This window comes from Aotus nancymaae, unplaced genomic scaffold (genome assembly GCF_030222135.1).
Source record: "Aotus nancymaae isolate 86718 unplaced genomic scaffold, 86718_ANA_hifiasm-v0.15.2.pri h1tg000108l, whole genome shotgun sequence".
Taxonomy (NCBI): Eukaryota; Metazoa; Chordata; class Mammalia; order Primates; family Aotidae; genus Aotus; species Aotus nancymaae.
Window position 1 is genome coordinate 39,527,778 of NW_026988523.1, and position 22,631 is coordinate 39,550,408.

At 47.1% G+C, this 22,631-nt stretch overlaps 2 protein-coding genes across 3 annotated transcripts in view; one reads left to right on the forward strand and one right to left on the reverse strand.

Annotated features, from left to right (window-relative positions):
• Nucleotides 1-8,715, forward strand: part of LY9 (lymphocyte antigen 9) — a 34,480-nt gene extending 25,765 nt beyond the window's left edge. Inside the window, exons 6-10 of the mRNA XM_012449653.3 lie at nucleotides 279-384; nucleotides 1,383-1,435; nucleotides 3,831-4,165; nucleotides 4,546-4,617; nucleotides 7,865-8,715. Coding sequence (XP_012305076.2) covers nucleotides 279-384; nucleotides 1,383-1,435; nucleotides 3,831-4,165; nucleotides 4,546-4,617; nucleotides 7,865-7,933 — 635 coding nt within the window. The 3' untranslated portion in view covers nucleotides 7,934-8,715. The remainder of the gene's footprint in view (nucleotides 1-278; nucleotides 385-1,382; nucleotides 1,436-3,830; nucleotides 4,166-4,545; nucleotides 4,618-7,864) is intronic.
• CD244 (CD244 molecule) overlaps nucleotides 5,756-22,631 on the reverse strand; it is a 32,748-nt gene continuing 15,872 nt past the window's right edge. The window contains exons 2-9 of one of the 2 annotated variants that reach the window (XM_012449648.2): nucleotides 21,795-22,109; nucleotides 21,424-21,696; nucleotides 19,026-19,136; nucleotides 18,538-18,605; nucleotides 16,388-16,447; nucleotides 13,943-14,008; nucleotides 12,473-12,529; nucleotides 5,756-11,384 (exon numbers count right to left, since the gene is read on the reverse strand). In XM_012449648.2, coding sequence (XP_012305071.2) covers nucleotides 11,304-11,384; nucleotides 12,473-12,529; nucleotides 13,943-14,008; nucleotides 16,388-16,447; nucleotides 18,538-18,605; nucleotides 19,026-19,136; nucleotides 21,424-21,696; nucleotides 21,795-22,109 — 1,031 coding nt within the window. In that variant the 3' untranslated portion in view covers nucleotides 5,756-11,303. Of the gene's footprint in view, nucleotides 11,385-12,472; nucleotides 12,530-13,942; nucleotides 14,009-16,387; nucleotides 16,448-18,537; nucleotides 18,606-19,025; nucleotides 19,137-21,423; nucleotides 21,712-21,794; nucleotides 22,110-22,631 lie in introns of both variants that reach the window. The other variant, XM_064370909.1, reaches the window with a different exon arrangement.

A 22,631-nucleotide genomic window follows, 5' to 3' on the forward strand; every position in this document is an offset into this window, starting at 1 on the left:
TACTCAAACCTCAGGTCAGACACTTGAAACTCTGTGGCACAGGGCAAGACATAAATCTCTCTACCCAGGGACTGTCTGCCTCAGGTACTGCTATAACCTCTTGCCTTGAATAATGCTTGCTCGAAAAATGGTTTTGGAATGAATGAATGAAAAGAAATACTTTCCGCAAGGACATTGATTTTAAGGGGTGGGTAGGATGGCCATCACGTTCTGTCCATCGTTGGCTCCAGTGTGTCTTGTCATTATGTGTATTAATATCACTCATTTCCTCTTTAAAGGGCCTAAGAGAAACATGAAGCTTTGGATTGGGTTGCCCCTGATGGTTTGCCTTCTGTGCCTTGGGATCTTCAGCTGCTGGTGCATTTGGAAGCAAAAAAGACGGTGTGGGTTTCCGAAATCAATGTTGTCCGCCAATGCTAGGCCATTTCCCCGGGACCTGTGGAGGGTTATCTGCCCTTTCACAGTCCCGTGCTACCCCTCCCTGCCAGCATCTTATTTCTTCTCAGAGCAATGGGGAAGGGGTTTCAGTTGGGACTCTTACAAATAATTGAAACCCAACTCAAACTAGCTTAAAAAAAAAAAAAAGGCATGTGGGAGCAAGGAGAGCGATTTGTTATTTTGTCACTTAAATAATCAATCTGTGGGGAAGGCAGGGACAGAGATGGCATAATGGAGAAATGTCACCAGAGGCTCAAAAGTCACCTGAGCTCTCCACCTTTCATCTCTACTGTGTATTTTGAGTCAGCTTAACTCTCCTACTGCGGCCAGCTGAGGGGAGGGGTAGGAGCAAGGGGAGGAATGCACCACAACACAGTAGCTGGCGGCTCCAGACCCGCACATACTAACAGCCCTGACACCAGACAGGGGAGAAAATGTGCTTCCCTCTAACTCCGATTTAAAGAACACCAGAAATAGTTGTGATTGGCCCAAAGTTAAGGTCATGTGGCTGCTGCTTGGACCAATTTCTATAGCCAAGAGAATGAGCTATTATGATTGGTAGCTCCTCTAGAATCCCAGGATTGGAGTGGAAATGAAGTAGTTAGTTGCCAAAAAGAGCAGAATGGCTAGAACACATGGGGTCCCTGGAAGAATTGCTGAATCGCAGGCAAACTACTCCGATCAGTGGCTACGGCAGAGGAGCTCTTCCTTTTGGAGGGATGGGAAGGAAGCTCCAGAGCCTGCAACTCAGCAGAAGGTATCCCTAGACTCTGGCCACCCCTTCCCACAGGCCTGGCTTCACATCAGGGTTCAACCTCCTTCCTGAAGGCTTTTCCCTGTCTATGTCCCCCGAAGTCTCTCCCCTTCTCATTTGACTCTCACAGAATGAAAGACACCTCTTGCCTCACAGCCCTCTTGATAAACCTTCTCTATGATTTCTCATCTTCAGTCCCAGCCTTCTGTTCCAGCCAAGCTGAGGACCCAGCTGACACACCAGGTAACGTCACCCATGACACAGGCTTTGGGGTCCCTAGTCCAAATGGAAGCTCTAAAGTCTTGCTGCTCAAAGTGTGGTCTGCTGGCCAGCAGTGTGGTTGTGGGCATCACCCAGGAAGCTTGTTAGAAATGCAAAATCTGACCAGGCGCCATAGCTTACACCTGTAACCCCAGCACTTTGGGAGGCTGAGGTGGGTGGATTACTTGAGGCCAGGAGTTCAAGACCAGCCTGGCCAACAAAGTGAAACCCGTCTCTACTAAAAGTAGAAAAAATTAGCTGGGAGTGATGGTGCACACCTGTAATCTCAGCTACTCGGGAAGCTGAGGCATGAGAATTGGTTTAACCTGGGAGGTGGAGGTTGCAGTGAGCCAAGATCACGACATCACTGTACTACAGCCTGGTGACAGGGCAAGACTCTGTCTCAAAAAAAAAAAAAAATACAGAATCTTGGGCACCACCCCAGAATACTGATTCCAAACCTGTATTTTAACAAGATCCATAAGTGATCCATATGCCCATTAAAGTTTGAAAAGGAAGGTGACATAGAAACCAAAATCAAGACAGACCCCTTAGAGATGGTCACCAGAGCTAGGAGAGGACTCCCATACCCTTACTATCTACCTAAGTAATTTCTTCTTAACTCCTATATCAAAATGGGCTACTTGATGTGCCCCACAGGCAGGGTTGACATTCACCCCATGTGCCATGACAGTCCTCACAGCACGTCCATTCAGCGTTCCACACCAGCCCTCACAGCGCATCCATTCAGGGTTCCACGCCAGCCCTCACAGCATGTCCATTCAGCGTTCCACGCCAGCCCTCACAGCACATCCATTCAGCGTTCCACGCCAGCCCTCACAGCGCATCCATTCAGGGTTCCACGCCAGCCCTCACAGCATGTCCATTCAGCGTTCCATGCCAGCCCTCACAGCGCATCCATTCAGCGTTCCACACCAGCCCTCACAGCGCATCCATTCAGCGTTCCACACCAGCCCTCACAGCGCATCCATTCAGCGTTCCACGCCAGCCCTCACAGCGCATCCATTCAGCGTTCCACGCCAGCCCTCACAGCGCATCCATTCAGGGTTCCACGCCAGCCCTCACAGCGCATCCATTCAGGGTTCCACGCCAGCCCTCACAGCATGTCCATTCAGCGTTCCATGCCAGCCCTCACAGCGCATCCATTCAGGGTTCCATGCCAGCCCTCACAGCATGTCCATTCAGGGTTCCACGCCAGCCCTCACAGCGCATCCATTCAGCGTTCCACACCAGCCCTCACAGCGCATCCATTCAGGGTTCCACGCCAGCCCTCACAGCATGTCCATTCAGCGTTCCATGCCAGCCCTCACAGCGCATCCATTCAGGGTTCCATGCCAGCCCTCACAGCATGTCCATTCAGGGTTCCACGCCAGCCCTCACAGCGCATCCATTCAGGGTTCCATGCCAGCCCTCACAGCATGTCCATTCAGGGTTCCACGCCAGCCCTCACAGCGCATCCATTCAGGGTTCCATGCCAGCCCTCACAGCATGTCCATTCAGGGTTCCACGCCAGCCCTCACAGCGCATCCATTCAGCGTTCCACACCAGCCCTCACAGCGCATCCATTCAGGGTTCCACGCCAGCCCTCACAGCGCATCCATTCAGCGTTCCACACCAGCCCTCACAGCGCATCCATTCAGGGTTCCATGCCAGCCCTCACAGAGCATCCACACCAGTGTTCACCGCAGGTGTCCACGCTGATTGCCTAAGCCCTGGCCATTGCAGTTGTTACGTATTTTTCATATCATACTTTCCAAAAAGGAGACTGCTCCAGGTTGTACACCTGCCTCTAATCATGCTGCTCCCTCCACCAAGAATACCCTCCCACTCATCAAAATATTGAATCCTTATTCAAGACCCACCTCAGTTCTGCCACCTTCATGAGTTCGTCTCTGCTTCCCTAACCAGAGTCATCTCCCCTCAACTCTGCACTTTCCTCATATGTTTCATGGGACACTTGGCAAAGCTGGCCTTACATTATTGGTTTACACATGCACCCGACTCCCCAGCTAGACAGGGTGCTCCTCCAGGACCAGGTCTAGCTTATCTTTGTTTCCCCAGATTACCTGTCGTGATGCTTGGCATGGTTTATCCCATATGACCAAAGAGTTGCTAAGTCTGTCACATGTCATATTTAATATTTATCAAATGAATGAATAAATGAATGCTTGAAAGGAAGGAGGAAGGAAGAGTGGAATGAAACCCCCCCGCCCCCAAGGGAAGACAGGAAAAAACAGTCTCCTTCAGTTCTCTGGGCCTTATCTAATGCAGGCATCAAGCAGGCTGAGGCCTTGCAGCAAAGCAAAAGAGAGGTGGGGTTGGCACACTTTTATCAGCCCTGTACCATGTGTTCCAGAACCCACAGCTGGCCACACGCTATACTGCATGCTTCCCCAAGGATATGAGAAGCTGGACCCTCCCCCCGGGTCTGCCAGGCAACAGCCTAGGCCCACCTCAGACAGCAGCTCTGACAGCAACACCACAACTGACGAGGATGAGGACAGGCCTGAGATGCACAAACCCATCAATGGGAGAGACAGGGTGTATGACCAGGTCACCCAGGACGATGCCGGACATGACTCAGCCCCGGAAGCTGAAGCAGACTATGATCTCGTCACTCCATATGTCACAGAAGTTGAGTCTGTGGTTGGAGAGAACACAATGTATGCACAAGTGTCCTTCAACTTACAGGTGAGCCCTTCTGATCAATACACTTTCCTTCTCCTCCCATGTCTAGGGGCATCCGAGATCATGATGACTGGTTCCTCCAAATGGGGGCTGGGGCCTGGAAACAGGACTAGGGGCATATGGGCAGGGACTCATGGCTGTGTCCATGTTTACCAAACTTCGGGATCGTGTGGAATGAGGGATTTGTCCCTCCGCTCTCATTCTTGGGCCAGTAATAAGGAAGGTGTTGGAACCAGAGGCACTGTCTCCACTGCACTAAGGCAGCTCCCACTCTCTGTGTGAGACGGGAAGCTGGGGGGTGTCCCTTCTCCTCCAGGGTTGAGGGTAAAACTGAAAAGCTCTCAAGTAGTCATTAGGGCTCATCTGCTGTTGGTCTGTTACAGGAAAAGACCCCAGCTTCTCAGAAGGAAGAGCGCTCAACCACAATCTACTTGTCCATACAGAAACCTCAGACGGTGAGAAAAACTTTCTCTGTATCTCAACACCCACAGAGTGAGGAACTAGTTTTTAGACCCTTTGAGCTGGAAATCCTAGATTCCCATGGCTGAGGATCTTAAATTCTACCCACTATGCACCCTCCAGATACATTCTATGGTCAACAGAGATGTGTAAACAAATATTCCTGACGTCTGTGTGACCAAAGGCTGAACATTCTAATTAATTTAATAATATCTCATGTTGGTTATTTTCAACACTGACCTGAATGACAGGTTATAAACTCAAACAAGGTAGGGTCTTTATAGATTTCTAAATCTATCTCTAACCCTAATCCTCATCTACCTAAATGGCAACTTCTCAAAACCATTGAAAATTAGCCAACAATTTAACATCAAGAATTTTTGGAAAATATGCCATTACCTACAATACATTGGCTTTATTCTAGTGTTTAAACAATTCCCAGCCTGGGCAACATGGTGAAACCCCGTTTTTATAAAAAATTCAAAAAAATTACCCGGGCATGGTGGTGCACACCTGTAGTCCTGGCTACTTAGGACGCTGAGGTAGGAGGATTGCTTGAGCTGGGGAGTTTGAGGTTGCAGTGAGCCAAGGTCATGCCACTGAACTCCATCCTAGGTGACAGAGTAAGACTGTGTCCAAAAAAAAAAAAAAACTCTTACAGGTAGAATTTACCATTAAATAATCATAATGATAATAACTAACTTACTTTAGTATTAAGTTTTACAGATACAATACATTGACACACATTCTCCTCTGACCTTTGTAATACCTCTAGAAAAGTGTTGTCACCCACATTTTATAGGTGAAGAAGCTGAGATTCAAAGAAGTGAATTTTGCCTAAGGTCACATAGATAGTAGTTGGAAGTTCCAGCATTGAGAACCATGAGGAATTTTAAGATAATCCTGAGTAATCTTAAATAATTCACCTTGATCTGACTAATTGTCCACTCCACTTTCACTTTCCTGAAAACATTGGGTCCATTCACACTTTTGCTTTCAAATCTCCCCCAAATTCCCTTCCTGTAACATAGTCAAAAAAAGTTAAAAAAAAAAAAAAAAAAAAAACTCTCAGCAAGCATAGTGGCTCACGCCTGTATGGGAGGCCGAGGCAGGTGGATTACCTGAGGTCAGGAGTTTGAGACCAGCCTGGCCAACAAGGTGAAACCCCATCTCTACTAAAACTATAAAAATTAGCTGGGCATGGTGGTGGGCACCTGTAATCCAGCTACTTGGGAGGCTGAGGCAGAAGAATTGCTTGAACTTGAGAGGTGTAGTTTACAGTGAGCCAAGATGGCACCATTGCCTGGGCACCATTGTTACCCAGACTGGGCAACAAGAGGGAAACTCCACCTCAAAAAAAAAAGAAAAGAAAACACTACGGTTGAGACTTGAACAATGCAGGGGTTTAGGGATGCCAACCCCACCCCACCCCATGCAGTCAAAAATCATTATATAACGTTGGCTCTCCATAACTTAACTACTAATAGCCTACTGTTGACCAGAAGCCTTACCAAAGACATAAACATTCGATTAACACGTATTTTGCATGTTATACGTATTATATACTGTGTTCTTACAAGAAAGTAAGCTAGAGAAAATAAATTGTTAAAAAAATCATAAGGAAAATAAATATGTTTACTATTCATTAAGTGGAATTGGATCATCATAAAGGTCTTCATCCTCACCTTCACTTTTAGTAGGCTGAGGAGGAAGAGGAAGGGTTGGCCTTGCTCTCTCAAGAGTGGTAGAGGAAAAGAGGTAGAGGAGGTGAAAAGAGGTAGAGGAGGTAAAAAGGGAGGCAGAGAGGCAGGCACACTCAGTGTAATGTTTATTGAAAAAATCCACATATAAGTGGCCATGCAGTTCAAACATGTTGCATTTATGCCTAGTGTTCCATTATTGGAACGCTAAGCATGTAGGAATTATTTATATCCTACTGCTGGAGGTCATCGCCAAGGTCTGATTTTTCAGTCATGCAAAAATTCAAAATATTACAGCCTTCTGCAGAAATGGGTTAAGGGTCAACTGTACTTGACTACTTAATAAATTGTATGCACAGTTCCTAAGGGCTTTTTCAGACATTGAAGTCAGGGGATATCATTGCACTGTGGTAAAGAGGAAAGACTTCGTAAAAGGAATTTGGATTGGGCCTTAAAAGGTGGATAGAATTTGCTCAGTAAATACTTGTTGGAATGTGCAGTTTAGTTCAACCACCATCAGCCTCATCCTGACTTCTAGACAGTAGTCTAATAGTTAGCCAGCTAGAGACTTTGCCTTGGAACCTGAGGCCAAATCTGTGCTGTTCACAGCATTCCCAGAACTGCTTTCTACTCTGGCCTGGCCCTTTGTGTTTGGCTCAATACTGGTCAAACTTAAAGTCATGAACGGCAGTCCCTGCTCTGAGTTTCAGAATGACCACCACATGTCTGGTCAGTCCTGCAAGGCACCCACACTACCCTGGAGACTTGAGACCCCCGAAACCATCTCACCTACAGTGTAAGTGGAAATCAATGCATTTCCTGAGCCAAACTCTTGACAAATACATCCCTTGTCTTCAGAATTGTCAGGACCAGGAATTCTGGCTCTGGATCTCTGAAGGCCATTATTGTCTATTTGATCCGGAAATTCTCAAACCTACTTTAGTTGTTTCTGATATACCTCTCTGCACAATATCTCAAAGGTTTATGCTATCCCCAAGCTGCTGCTAGTACCTAACCTCCCGCTCCTCTGGGTCAGCACAGAGCTGTTCTGCTCTTTAGAGCATTCCCTGAACGCTCTCAGACAGGGGAGCCTAAAAACCCTTGGAAAAGCTTGGGGTCTAATGGCTGGACAGCTTGGGGTTTAATGGTCTGGACCATTGCTTTGGAGCTTAACCTCTGCCATCTAAATTATTTTCGTATAAATGTTTGTTTTGTTTCTTCAGCTAGGGCAGAGATTGGAATCATTTGACAGTGGCTTCCGGAGGGCAAGGCCCTTGATTGTCATTTTTGTATCCCCTGGATTTGTTGCACTAAACTGTCTTGTATTGGCCTTGCAGAGAGTCCAGCCCCCCGCCTTTCTCATTAGGAGCCTCCGTAAATGCTTGGCATCGGGTTGGTGATTGTGCCATCCCTGGGCCAGCACACACGATTCTTCCTCTGTAAGATGGACCAGTCATAGCTTGGCCTCGCCTTCCTCTTTCATGAGCCTCACTCTTCCAAGGCTTTATTAACCACATTCTCATGTGAGTTTTTTTGCTCACAGGTGGTGCCACCACCACAACAGGATGATCGTGAGATTCCTGAAAGTCCTACCTATGAAAATTTCACCTGAAAGGAAAAGCAGCTGCTGCCTCTCTCCCGGGACCCTGGGGTTGGAGAGTTGGCTGGACCTCACGGGGTCTGGGGCTCGCAGACAGAAGCACCTCGGATTTTCCTTCAGTGTCTCAGAGATGCCTAGATGTGGCCCCTCCCCCTCCTCCTCACACTCAAGGCCTCCCAAGCCCGTTAATAATTCGAACACAGGCTCCTTCTTGGAGTTTATGGGCTTCAAATGTCTTTGCCCTATTTGTGTCCTCGCACATTCATAGCGTTTCCTCCTTGAAACTCTGCCAAGGCTGGTCAAATGTTGCTGAGGGGCCTGTGCCAGCTGCCCTTTACACCATCTTCTCAACACTGCTGAAATGAACACAAGAGAACTGTCACACGTGACACAAGATGTACGTAAAATCATGCTCACTGCAGCGTAATTCAAAATAAAAGGCAGGAAATAACCGAAACGTCCATTCAGTGAGAATCCAGTTACACATATGATTGTATACCCCTGCAATGGCAAACCCTGCCACTTGGAAAGAAAGCAAAGACTAATAGGTACTAATACGGAAGGGGCTCTAAGACACATTGTGGAGTGGAAAAAAGGAAGTTCAGGACCATGTGTATTGTATGCTACCAGTTGCATTAAAAAGAAATGCGTGTTGGCCAGGCACAGTGGCTCACACCTGTAACCCCAGTACTTTGGGAGGCTGAGGCGGGCAGATCACTTGAGGTCAGGAGTTCAAGACCAGCCTGGCCAACATGGTGAAACTCTGTCTCTAATAAAAATACAAAAAATATTAACTGGGTGTGGTTGTGCGTGCCTGTAATCTCAGCTACTTGGGAGGCTGAGGCAGGAGAATCACTTGAACCCGGGAGGTGGAAGTTGCAGTGAGCAGAGATCACCCCACTGCATTCCAGCCTTGGCAACAGGGCAAGACTTTGTCTCAAGAAAAAAAAAAAGAGAAAGAAACAAAAGAAAAAATGTACATCTACATGCTTACACAGCCATAGAAAAACTTTGGAAATAAATACAAAACATTAGTGGCTGCCTCTAGGGAGACACTGGGAATCTCAAGTTGGGAAAGAGACATTTTTTTACTGCACAATTTTTGTACTGCTGGAGTTTTTAAACCATATGTCTGTTTTAAAAACTCTTTCACTGTTTCATAAAGGTGCTTAAAATGTTTAAAAACTCCTTCACTATTTCATAAAGGTGATTCAAATGCCTGTTTCAAATAAGCTTCCCATATTTACCCAAAAGAACTTCCCTCCTTATTGTCCAGTCTGGATACAGAATACCCACAGTATCTCTCGCCAAGACTGTGGCCACAGCCCTCTCCCCTGCCTGTGAGATGCACTATACTTGACTTATATTCATGACACTCTAGCGTACATTCCTGTTACCATCACCTTGCAGCCCATCTAGGTCATTTAACGGTGTACTTCTTCCGTCATGCTCTCCTGCACGTTGGCCTGGAGTCAGTCTGGCTTCTGTCCCCTGCAGTGAGTACTCCCAGGGGTTCAGGCAGTGTTTCATACACAGAAGGAGCTTAATTACTGCTTGTTCATTGACTGGCTTGTTGCATGGATAATTATCTTTGTGAGGCATTATTATGGAAGCTCAACAATCAGACACATAACATGACGGTGTTGTACATCTTACATTCTAGAACACAGCATCCTCAAAAGCCCTGGCCCATAGGGTCTCTTCTCCTCCTAAAACAAAGCTGGCCAGTTCAAGATCTATGCAGGACACAGGTAAGGCCAGCAGCAATCAATAGTCAGTGTCCCTGGTGTTCATCTGGACTGTTTCTGACCCCAGTCATTTCCTGTTGCCTCTACTCACTGAATTCCTTGACTGCAACTCAACTCCCGGTACCTGCCTCGGACCCCCAGACTCCTTCGGAATGTATTTCCCTGGTTTTTAAGCTTCACACTTGCTTTAAGATGTTGTCTGTCCACACTTTGCTCCAGGGGGAAGTCAGCCTGGCCAGCAGCACAGCCTAAAGGAAGAGGGATCCTGCAGGGTGTGAGCAGGCGCGTGCCTTGGCTCTCCTTCACAAGGTGGAGTGGACCCTGGTGTCTGGTACTCTGCTGTCCCAGTGTGAACAGGGCTGAAGGACACTGCCAGCTCACCAGGAAGCCAGACCTTCTGCAGCAGTATTCAAACAGACATGTGTTTATGGATGGCCCACAAGTGCCCTTTGGCTACTATAGAGAACAAAAAATGCAGGGTATGGAGAGGATATGCAAATTTAATTTAGGCAAGAACTCAGGCTGCATCTGCATAATACCACAGTTCTATATGAAACTCACATGTTAGATACAGGGTAGGCAATTGAAGAACTAGGCTCTTTGCAGTATCACCTGTTGGGGTCTCTGAGTATGTCCTCTCTCAGTTCACCCTGTCCTGGGCTCAGCCAGAGTCTCAGCCCTGCTCCCCACATCCTTGTTTAAGTGTCTGGCCTGTGCCCAGCATAGTGGCTAGATTCCAACTGCCTCATGTTCAGCCCTCAGCTGTCTGAGCCTTCCCTTCAGTGTGGACCATGGGGCACACTCATGAGGACTCAGAGCTTAAACAGAACGTGGCTTCTGAGAGGAGTCTTCCTCTGGGAGGCCACTTCTATGAAGAAGCCAAAATGGATTTCTAACAATGTGTCTTTGTAAATCAAACATCATACCATGGACAAAGCTGGTCTCAGCACCCAGTTACCTGGTCCGCATGTGCTCTGGGTGATTTCTCTACTCAGAGATGGGCTTGCTTTGCACCATCACCCTCCCTTCTGCCAACTCCCCCTCGTGGCCAGCTGGCCAGAGGTAAAGGTGTGAGATGCACGAGGAAAGGTTTTTCTCTGCAACTGAGTAAAGCCCAGGCCCTGGCCGCCATGCAGAACCTGCCAGCCAGCCTACAGCCAGACAGTCCGAGCTGTCAGAGGAGGGCTGTTTCCTCTCCCACAGAGTCACCGTTATCTTTCCTTCCTCTTGCTTTGGAAATGGGCCTGGGCCTGGGGACAGTCTAGAAATGCAGTCAATCCAGATTGGGGAGAAAAGAAGACAAGGAACAGCCTGAAAATCAGGTGGAGGGAATCTCAATGCCAATAACACCACTTACATAGCACTTCCTAGACTACAAATACTTGGAATGTGGCCTTTTGTGAACAACCTAACCCCTCCACCATTCATGTCTGACCTGTAAATTGGAAGATATTATTTAACAGCCTTGTTCTTAGAATGGCTGTTAGACATCATTTTCAAAACAAAATATAGAATGAGAACAAATTTCCATATCCTCTCCAGACTAGGAACTGTTCTATAGAGACTCCTGTGCCATTATCCACTGTGCCGATTCCCAAAGCAGATGCTGAGAAAGGTAAGAATAGCTGCAGCAACTAGGAATACACGTCAAAGTTCTTCAGTTCTTTGTGGCTCAGTCGAGCAGGGTTCCGAGCTTTAGGTTGACTCACTCCAATCTGCAAAAGAAAAGGAAAAACTTCAGACCCTCCCACTGGGAGGTCCTTATAACTATCCTGTGGGGGATGAATTATTGCCATCCCCATTTTATGAATTTAAAAAATGAAGTCAGAATGGTAAAACAAATTACTCAGAGTCCACGAGTAGTGGGAAGTGCAGGAGGGACTTGAATTCTGGCTCCAATTCCAGTGCTCTCTTAATCGCATATGCTTTTTCATGACCTCCCAAACTGCCTGGGTCTACACAGTGCCCTCTATGACCCTAGGCTGTCTAGCTGGCTTCAATGTTGGGTGATAGCCAGGAATGTTGGAAGTGCCAGGAATCCCAGCAGGCAGCCACCCACCCCTCCCTTGTGACCAATGGCAGCAGCTTTATTGGACCACAGGTGAGGAGGCTCAGGTGTAGCATGAGGCTAATGGGTAGAGAGGGGGTTGGGGGATGCTTTCCATGCCTTATTTTCTTTGAGTATAAACAGAAAGTCTAATTATACCTATCTTGTAGCATTCTGTGAGGATTAAATGAAATAATCCATGGGAAGACACTGGTGGGCTACATTATCCATAATAAACCCCCAAGAAATGTTGACTCCCTCCTTTCCAGTCCCCAAATGCCCTGATGGGAACAAATTCAGCCACCAGGCTCAGTGGTCATCTTTGAGCAGTGTCCACCCCTTCAGAAGATTAAGATCACCTGTGTCCTGGAATGACTCCCAAAGCCTTGCTAATTTTAGAAAATGGCTTAGAGTCCTTTATCTTCCCCTCTCTGACCCCTCCCCCAACCACTCTTGGAAAGCAGAGATGTTTGTGTCCCACAGCCGGGGAACTAGCTCGGAGACAGCCCTAATTTAGAACCCAAGCTGCCCAATAAGCTCTATATCTAAACACACGATATGATCTTGGGATAGACCCTCATTCTCCTTGGCCTTTAGTGTCTTCATCTCTAAAACAAAAACTTGCATTAGAAGATCGCTAAATTCCCTACAACACTGAGACTGTGTGGATGACATTTTCCTAAGCATACCCTTTCATGGCTAGACTTCAGGGCTGTGCCACAGACACCAAACCCATTGAGGAATTCCAGATCTTACCTCTTCCTGCACAGTTCTACTGAAGGAACGGCTGTGGTTCTTCTTCCTGGATCCAGACTAGAAATTCAGAGGGTAAAGAATGTTTAACTTCAAGGTAAGCACTCTCCCACTCCTAAGTGATGTGCGAGGTCCCAAAAGAGACTCAGAGCCTAGAAAAATTCTGAGGTACTCTCAGCCGGAAAATGAATAGAATCTCTCACCCCAGAAGCAAACAATGGTGTGTATGATCTCCAGGGGAGACACAATATATACAGTATTTGCCTATAATATGATGTTTCTGAACCAAAATCAGAATTTAGTGTTCCATACCCACATACACCTAAAACTCATGCATATATGCGTGTGTGTGTATATGCATATATATACATATACACACACACATTCCCAGAGCACACGCACACACATACACATATCCCTCAGGCAATCCTAATACAAATGCTGCCCCAAACCATATATCTCTTCAACGCATAGCATACACACACCCCTAATGTAAACAATTCAGGCATATAAATAAATAATTGCCAACCCAAGGACACTAGACTTCGGAGGCACATTCAGTAGCACACAGAGTTTTCATATCCCAAAGCATGTGAACATGGTGCCTGTGAACATCTATATGGCCTGATATTGTAGCACACAATTAAAAATAAATCTCTTATGATGGGATCCAAGTAGGTTGAATGTCATATTGTAAGGAGGTTGAATGAAAAGTCTGAAAAACTGTCCTAAACCCTTCAAACCTGTGGTCCCTGATCTGCATGGGCTTCCACAGTTGTGTGGACTCCCAACTTCCCATGCTGCCATGTTAAGGCTTTATGGCTTCATACTGTGGCTTCAGCCTTGGGAACACCGCTCCTCCCATCCCCTTCTACACCAGAGAAAAACAATGACCATGGGTTCCAGGTTACCCAGCTCTGGTTCCGAGTACAAAGAGAGCTATGAGCTCAGCCTGGAGGAGGATTTCAGTACACCAGGAGGGAGTGCCCCATTCTAGAGGCCTCTAGCAGCAGGTGACTGACTGGCCAGAACCTCTGTCTGGTCCCTGAAGGTCAGCATTGTGTCTCTCTAGATGCAGTGCATTCCTCCAGCTCCAGGCAATGTGCCCTGCTTTGCAAATCCCTCCAGTATCTTTCACCATAGCCTCAGCTGACCTACTAAGCACCCTGTAGTCTCCTGCGCAAAGCACCTCCTTTCTGTCTCTGATTGTCCTTTATCTGCCACAGAAACTCCAAAACACTCATCTAATCCACTGTTCTCTTAGTCTAGAAGCTGTTATTTTTCTCCGGACAGATCCAGAAAAGCATTTCTCATTGGCCCATTGACATTTAAATACAGTCATTTAACAGAAGCTACTCAGATACACATAATGAAGAACAACTGGCTAGGATGTGTACACATGCTCTCTGCAAACACATGCGAAATACACATCTGCATCAACACACCCCACCACCACCAGAGGAAGAGACTCACCTTCCTGGAGGGCTGAACTAATGAATATAATGTATATGCAGTTTCTTGTGATGTGGAAGCATAAGTCTAATGAGAAGAGAAATAAAACCATTTCAGAAGCACAGATCCCGCACAACCCTATGAACGTTATCTCTTCCATCCCTCCGCCCTAAGCCTGCCCAGGTGGAAGCTTCAAGTGTTGGTGAAAAGAGCCCTGGACCAGCCAGGAGGTCAGACAACATGAGTGCTAATCTCACTATCTCATTAATGATAGCTACTGCTTGTTAAATATTTATTTTATACAGGTATTCTCCTCTAACTCTTTTTTTTTTTTTTTTTTTTGAAACAGAGTCTCACTGTATTGCCCGTGCTGGAGTGCAAGGGTGCAATCTCAGCTCACTGCAACCTCTGACTCCTGGGTTCAAGCAATTCTCCTGCTTCAGCTTCCTGCTGGGATTACAGGCACCCACCACCATGCCCCAGCTAATTTTTGTATTTTTAGTGGAGATGGGGGTTCACCATGTTGGCCCGGCTGGTTTCAAACTACTGACCTCGTGATCCGCCCACCTCGGCCTCCCAAAGTGCTGGGATTTCAGGCATAAGCCACCGTGCCTGAGCTCTCCTCTAACTCTTTTAACACTACTGTAAAATAGGAATGATCATAATTTGTCCCATGCCACAAATGAGGCTCCAAAAGGATAAATAGCCAAGTCACGCAGCGTGTACACAGTAGAAGCAGAATTCAAACCCAAGACTCTCCAGGGCTCTTTCCTCAACACCTCAATGCTTCTCTTTGACAACTTGCCTTCCTTCCCTGGACCTGAACCAGGTGTCCTCTAAATCAGGTAACCATCCTCCTTTTCAGATGCTCCAGAGGAGGACTCTCATTCTCACTCAACACCATAGTCTGAGAGGAGCCCTTTCTTGCACTGATTCAAATTCCTCTCGTTGGAGTTCAATGTGGCTACAACAGAGAACTGGCAGATATCAATTACTCTTATAATCAGATTTTCTTTGCCCCACAGCTCAGCCACCAAACTGAAGATGGTGCTGTTTCAGGTCTCAATTTTTTTTAAGCCATTTTTATCAGAAAGTTTTTTATTACTGGCCACCAGGAGGCAGTGTTTCCCTTGGGAGCGATGTCCCAGCCTGGGCTATCAATGTCATTTTAGCCGTCAATATTAGAGGATGTTTCTCCAGTTTATGGATGAATTTCTGTAATCCCAGAATATTAGAGGTGGAGTATGAAGAAGGGCAATGGAGACTCAACCCTTTGGCTCAGCTCTGCCACTACCTGGCTATGTGGCCTTGAGATATCAGTTGGCTGAGTCTCAGTTTCTTCATTGTGATATGGAATGTTGACCACATCTAAAGTATTAGAAATATTTCACGAGCATGTTATGTGAGATTTAGTAAGAAAATACAGCCAGGCGCAGTGGTGCACACCTGTAGTCCTAGCTACCCCAGGAGGCTGAGGCGGGAGGATCGCTTAAGGCCGGGAATTCCAAGCTGTAGTAATCTATGATTCTATCACTGCACTTAGCCTAGTAGACAGAATGAGACCCTGTCTCGTGACGGCTGCACCAAAATCTCACAAATCACAGCTAAAGAACTTACTCATGTAACCAAATACCACCTGTTCCCAAAAAACCTGTGGAAATAAGTTTGGGCATGGTGGCTTACACCTGTAATCCCCAGCATTTTGGGAGGCTGAGGTGAACAGATCACAAGGTCAGGAGTTCGAGACCAGCCTGGCCAACATAGTGAAACCCCGTGTCTACTAAAAAAAAAATAGAAAAAATTAGCTAGGCATGGTGGCACGTGTCTGTAATCCCAACTACTCGGAAGTCTGAGACTGGAGAATCACTTGAATCCAGGAAGCAGAGGCTGCAGTGAGCTGATATTGTGCCATTGGACTCCAGGCTGGGTGACAGAGTAAGACTCCTTCTCAAGAAAATAATGATAATAAAAGTAAATAAATAAAGAGAGCTTGTCTCTAAACAATAAATTTTTAAAAGAAAGAAAAGAAAATGGACATTATTGCTAAGTCATGATAAGATAAAAGGAACCAACCAGTACAGATTCATCCTTTCCTGAAACCGAATATAACAGGGAACAGGGATAAAAAGTAGAAGGTCCCCAAGTAGCAGAAGCAGCAGCAGGGCAAGAAAGCAGACATTGAGTCCCCTAACCAGGTTTCTGCTCCCATAGACTTTATCTGGGCTAGACCTGTGCCAGGCACAGAAGAAGGAATGCCCACATCAGGCTTCCCAGCTGTGTTAAGATGCTCCAGAACCACACTGATCTTTTCCAATGATGTGTGAATGCAGTTGAACCCAAGCTGTCTTCTGGATTCCAGAAGCACGAAGATCTTATTCTGCCATTCAAGGGTGTGAGTTTTGTAGGGGGAGCATTAGGAAGCCCCAGAGATAGGTATGGAATGAACTAGAGAAAGCGGAGAGGTACCTGAGACTGGATCATAGAGTAGATGGAGGTCCCCTCTCCAAGAAAAGTCTGATCCTGCACCTGCACGAGAAACAGAAATGGGGTAACATGAGCAGACATCTGGGTCTGTGCAGATTTAGACTGAGCAGGGGAAAACAGCACAAAGAAGAGATGCTTTCAGGAGCCTGGGAGGGAGGTGGCAGGACTGAGGAGAGTCATTGACCCTCCCAGGATGGGGAGAGACAGGAAGAAGAGCAGTCTGCAGTGAAGCCGTTAGTATCAGGAGCAAGGAACCACCCAGGTGTGAGGGATCCCAGCGACCCTGCCCAAAGAGAATGCTGTCACTTCCTTTCCTTCAGTAACTTAGAAACCCTTCCTTGCAGAGCTCTGAGTTGGGCTGTTATCTGAGCCTTACCTCAGAGCACTGAAATTCAGGTTTAAACATTTCAAAGACCAAACACAGTTAAGCCTTCTCTAGATCATCTTCGAGGCCACCTTGCCCTTGACTTCAAGCCAGTCCCCTGGGGAGCTACAGTGCTGGGTGCAGCCTTGAACCCAGAGCAGCTCTTTCAGCTTCCCTTTCCCTGTTCCTGCCCCTTAGGAAATCAGTGGTGGAGGTATTTCATGCTGCTGGCCACTTCTCAGTGAGCATATTGCTAGTTTGAGCTCTGATGGGAGCCATTGGAGGCCAGCAGGGTTCATTAGGCAAGGTGCAAGCTACACTCCTGAAAGCAAGAAGAAGCTGAGAGGTGCAGAGAACTGTCAGCTGTCCTTAGAGGCTGGAGAGTCATGAGCATCTGTCATGGGCATCTGACCATGTCAATAACTTTATTTGTGTTTTAAAATACTTTTCTCTCCTGTCCAGACTCATGTGAAGTGTTCCTAGAAATATTAGAGCTGGGTCTCAAAGTGAGACCTCCAAATTGGAACCCTGAGACAATAGAGAGAGAGCTGAGGCCAGACAGGGAGGAACTCTTGAGTCAGAAGTAAGCTAATAGGCCTGAATCCCCAGAGGTTTCTTTTGCTCTAAGTTGTTTTTCCCCCATGGTCTCCTAATCTCAAGCCATCTTCTTTTTGGGGGAAAAAAAAAAAAAAGATTATTTTTAGCAGGCACCCGGGCATCATTGGCTCTGGGTAGATTCACATGCTCTCAGGAATTTGTACCAGAGTCTTATAGCAGTGAGAGAAACAAAGTCTCCTTTTATTTTTCACATTCCAATAGCCACTGCTGGGTGGACGGGGGAAAAAAACAGGCGTAGGAAGCTGCCCTAACTGCCTCTGAACCCAGACCTGGGAGAGGATGCTTGCCTGCTCTGCGAGGTCTTGCAGGGCCTCACGCACGTGGCCAGGACGGAAGAGCTCCCCAACACGTGTTTCCTGCATGGTGCTGGGTCTCCACGGCAGAGCGCGGGGGGCAGTGCAAAGAAGGCCCTTCGCCCCACTTCAGCACCCCTTCCTGCCAGCAGCTCTGCGGGCCCCATCAGAGCTTCCCCTGGGCCTGTCACCACATCCTGCCCTGAGCAGGACACAGCAGCGGGGCCATCTGCAACCCCTCTGCAATTGCCTCCTCTCCTAATTCTTGGATGACAGGTGGAGTTGGCCACTGCCTGCCACAGAGAGCTGGCGAGAGGCTCCTGGAGGAGTACACGCAGGCTGGTGGGCTTTGTGCCAGGCTGGTTACTCACTCTAGTACCTCAGCCACGCTTGGGCCTCTTCTCTCAAAAGGCTGTGAATGCAGCCCAGTGAGCCAGCTACAAAACTGTTATGCTTTCGCTAGTCACACTTCCCAGCCTGGATCACCATAAAGGGACTCAAGAAAGTAAGCCCTGACTCATTAGGAAAAAGAATGTGTGATCTGACAACAAACACCACAGCAGCACTCTGCCCCTGCCACTGATTTCTGTTGCGCTCCATCCCTTCTCAGCAGGTGCAATTCTGCACCAGGATACCCCTTCAGCCTCCCTTTCATCTTCTCCACTCCTTTCGTTTCCTTTTTCCCTCCATCACCAGAACTAGGAAGCAGGTGGAGAAAAGACAGATGGGGAAGGGCTGAGGGTCACATCAAGAGGACAATTGTGCAGTCATTTTTGTCCCTCAGCTCTGAATAACCATCACTGAAAGAGCATCTTCCAGGCCAGTTGAGACAGACTCCAGCCCCCGGGATGACATACTTGAGTCCTCCTGGTTTTCTGGTCCTTGACATCTTCATAAATTGTCAAAAACTCCTTGGTACTGGTCTCTGAGGGAGGAAGAAAACAGAGAGCAGAGCTGCAGAAACCTCCAGAAGGGCTTTTGCTTCTAACAAGCCCCACCTCCACCCCAAATGGCAAAACCTTAAGAAAGTTCCAGAAAGGAGGCAGGTTAGTGCTCTTCCCAGGAAACCCAAAGGGCACAGAGGCGGGAACCGAACGGCCCCTGCCACGCCTCCTCCCAAACCAGCTGCCTGCAGGGAAATCTGCACACTGGGGATCAGAAGGCATGAACTGGGAGAGGGAGCCTAGGAGCCTGCTTGCCTTCCCCCACCACGTACACGCATATACCAAAGCTCGCTGAGGAAAGGGAGATGCTGTGCTCCCAGGCACATCCCACTGGACGCAGGACCAAGTCACAAGATCCAAAGCCCCGGGCAGCAGCACCACCCCAAGGACCTTCCACTCACCTGACTGCTTCCCCTTCTTCTTTCTCCTCCACACACAGAAGCAGGCAAGGGTGCCAAGCAATAGCATGCTTAGAATCACAACGATCACCAAAAACGGCCAAAATCTGAATTCTGAGGAATACAGAAGGCATGAGGACTGAGCGTCAGCTCGCTCTCTTCTTCCTTCCCACCTGCCTGCAGGGGCTGTCTCAAAACCCACTCTTTTCTGTGGCGTAGCTGATCGCCTCACACTCTGTGAACTCACTGTCAAGGTTTTCTCTTTGCTCAGTTGGGTAACCTCTTCTGAGTGATGCCAAGAGCATGGATATTAATATCAGACAGGCCTGGCTCAAATTCTAACTCTGTGAGCTCTGCACTATTTATTTAACCTCTCTAGGCCTCTCAAAGAGCCTCTCAGATTTTCTCACCTGTAAAAGGGGATAATGTTATCTAGCTATAGGGGTTAATCACATGATCTAATACAGCTGGCCCTCCAAAGTTTAGAGTTCCACAGCTGTGGATTTGATGAATTGCGGATCGAGAATATTCAGGGAAAAGAAATGGCATCTGAATACATAGAGACTTTTTTCCCTAAACAATATTCTTTTTTCTCTAAACAATATTGTTTAGAGACTTTTTTCCCTAAACAATATTGTCACTATTCCCTAAACAATACAGTATAGCAGCTATTTAAATAGCCTTTACATTGTATCAGGCATGACAACTAATCTAGAGATGATTTAAGTAAGGTATACAGGAAGATGTACATAGGTTATACGCAAATACTGCACCTGTTTATGCCAGGGACTTAAACATCCGTGGATTTTGGCATCTGTGGTTGGGGCCTGGGTGCTGGAAACAATTCCCCATGGATACTGAAGGACATGTAAAGCATCTAGCACAACAAATGTTACATTTATCCATTTATTTGCTTTTAACTCAAAAAATATTCATTGTACAGGCAAGTTTTCCATCTCACTTTTCCACTACTCCTGCCTTCATAGCTCTTCCTCATTTGATCGTCTACTTAAAACATGTGTGTCACACATGTAGCCTGATATATAATCCAGCCAACAAGAGAAAGGGAAAGGAATTAAGTGTTCCAGGTACTGACAAGGCTCTTTACAAACATTGTCTCGTTTACTCTTAACAGCAGTCCTGTGAGGTACTTATTATCATCCCCATTTTACCCAAGGGGGAAAGAAATTGAGGCTCAAAGATGTTCATGAATCAATGAATCTGCTACAGATCACAGAGTTTCTTCTTCTTCTTCTTCTTCTTTTAAATATTGACGGGATTACGCCATGCTGTCCAGACTGGTCTCAAACACCTGGGCTCAAATGATCCACCTGCCTCCCAATGAGCCACCACACCTGACCTCTAAGAGAGCACAGAGCTTCTATGAATGATGAAGCCAATGTCCTTGTCACTACACATTGTCTCAGTCTTTCAGTCTTGTTTATTTATTTTGTGTGTGTGTGTGAGACAGAGTCTTGCACTGCTGCCTGTGCTGGGGTGCAGGGGCACAATCTTGGCTCACTGCAATCTCCACCTCCTGTGTTCAAGCAATTCTCCTCACTCAGCTTTCTGAGTAGCTGGGATTACAGGCGCCTGCCACCATGCCCAGCTAATTGCTTGTATTTTTAGTAGAAACTGGGTTTCACTATGTTGACCAGACTGGTCTCGAACTCCTGACCTCGTGATCCGCCCACCTTAGCCTCCCAAAGTGCTGGGATTACAGGCGTGAGCCACTGCGCCTGGCCTGCCTCAGTCTTGTTTCTTTTTTGTCCACAAGCACTTATTTTTGTTGCCCCAATTTGGCTATAAGTTCCTTACGAATTAGCGCTGTATGCTTTTTTTAAATTTTTCCTATAATGCCCATGTTGCTGGCCCAAGAAGTCTCTGTTTATCTAATAAAAAGTTGTGCAAAGTTAACACAGGTAACTCTTAGGATGAGCATAAGCAACCCAAGAACTCATCTAGGTATCCCTGGGATCACCGTGACGCTCCTGCTCCAGGCTACTGCTGCACGGTGTAGTTAACCTCTCGAACTATGTGGCTTGGGGAAAGTATCACTCAAGAGAAAAGAACAGTTCTCCATCAGCCTCTCCCAGGAAGAAAATTATGTTCAAGCCATTGCAGGACTGTCACTCACCAAACAGTTACGCTTTCCCTCTGCAGAGGAAACGCTTGCATCTCCCAGAAAGAAATAAGGATAACATTTTTTTTTCCAGAGTAGGATAGGCCTGGCTTTAGAGGAGCCATGTGCCTGGAGGCCAGGACTGCCCTGGGAAGGGCTACGAGGCACTGGGAGAGGAGACCAAGGGATTTTATCTCATACCACGTCTGTCTTGAGCATGAGCCTGGTTGTGGGGTACAAACCTTCAGCCCCTGTTATAGCCCAGTGTGTTCCACTTACCCTGACGGGCATTCTGACAACCTTGAGTGAGATTCAGGGTGTGGCTTTCCCAGCTAACAGGGTTGCTGACATTGCAGGTATATGTGTGTAGGCCATCAACGTCAACCTCCTCCAGGTAGGTGAGGTTCCCTGCTGTCTGGATCAGCTTGCTCCCTCTGTACCAAGCATAGGTCACATTGCCATCCCTGGAGACCAAGCAGGACAGAGCCACTTGGCACCTCCCACTGTCCAGGATCTTCCCCTGCCCCTGTAGGCGGGGCTTCTCAACTGTATCTGGAAGCAGAGATTCTGATCAGAAAGGCATTGGAAATACAGAAATTAAAGGCCTATGGGAATCAGGGAGGGCAGTAGGAGCAGTCCTGGAGACTCACCAAATACAGAAACCTGGAACGCGGCTCTCTGAACTAGTCCAGACGTATAGGTGGCCTCTAGGCAGTAGAAGCCACTGTCCTGCGGCTGAGCTGCCTCGATGAGAAGAGTCGGGTTCTCAGTTTCAAAATGGAATCTATCGTTGGAAGCATTGACAGTCGAGCCATTCTCCCACTTAAATATCTGATTAAATTCCTTACGTGAGGGCAGCCGCACCTTCCATTGAACGTTTTCAACCTTCATCTGTGTACTGTTTGGTTGTAACTGAAGATGCTGTCCCGAGATGCTAACCACGTGGTCAGCTGGAACTTGGCATTCTAGGAAAGAGAACCCAAGCTGAAGGTAGTGGGAGCGTCAGGCCTGAGCAATGTGGGCAGCTGGATGTGACTTCCCTTAAGCCAATAGGGTGGGGATGAGTATGAGGAGCCCAGAGCCTAGGAGAACCAGAGCCTGGATTTAACTTAAAGTGAATCCCCTCCATCTGCCTCCCCTTGTCCCCAAGCTCTAAGCCCCTAGTCTGAAGGATTCTACAGACCAATAGCTAAAAACTTGAGTACTTAGTATGTGACAAGCAGGTTTCACACTTTATACATTTTAACTGTTTAAGTTAACAATGACACTTATCCCCATTTTGTGGGTGAGTAAACTGAGTTAGAAAGAATTTAAGTAACTGGCTTAAATTGCACAGTGAGAATGATGAGCCTGAAACCTAGTCCTTTTGGTGTTATGTTTTTGTTTTCTTTTGTTTCGTTTTTTAGAGACAGGGTCTCATTCTGTCACCCAGGCTGAAGTGCAGTGGCACAGTCACAGCTCACTGCAGCCTTGAACTCCTGGGCTTG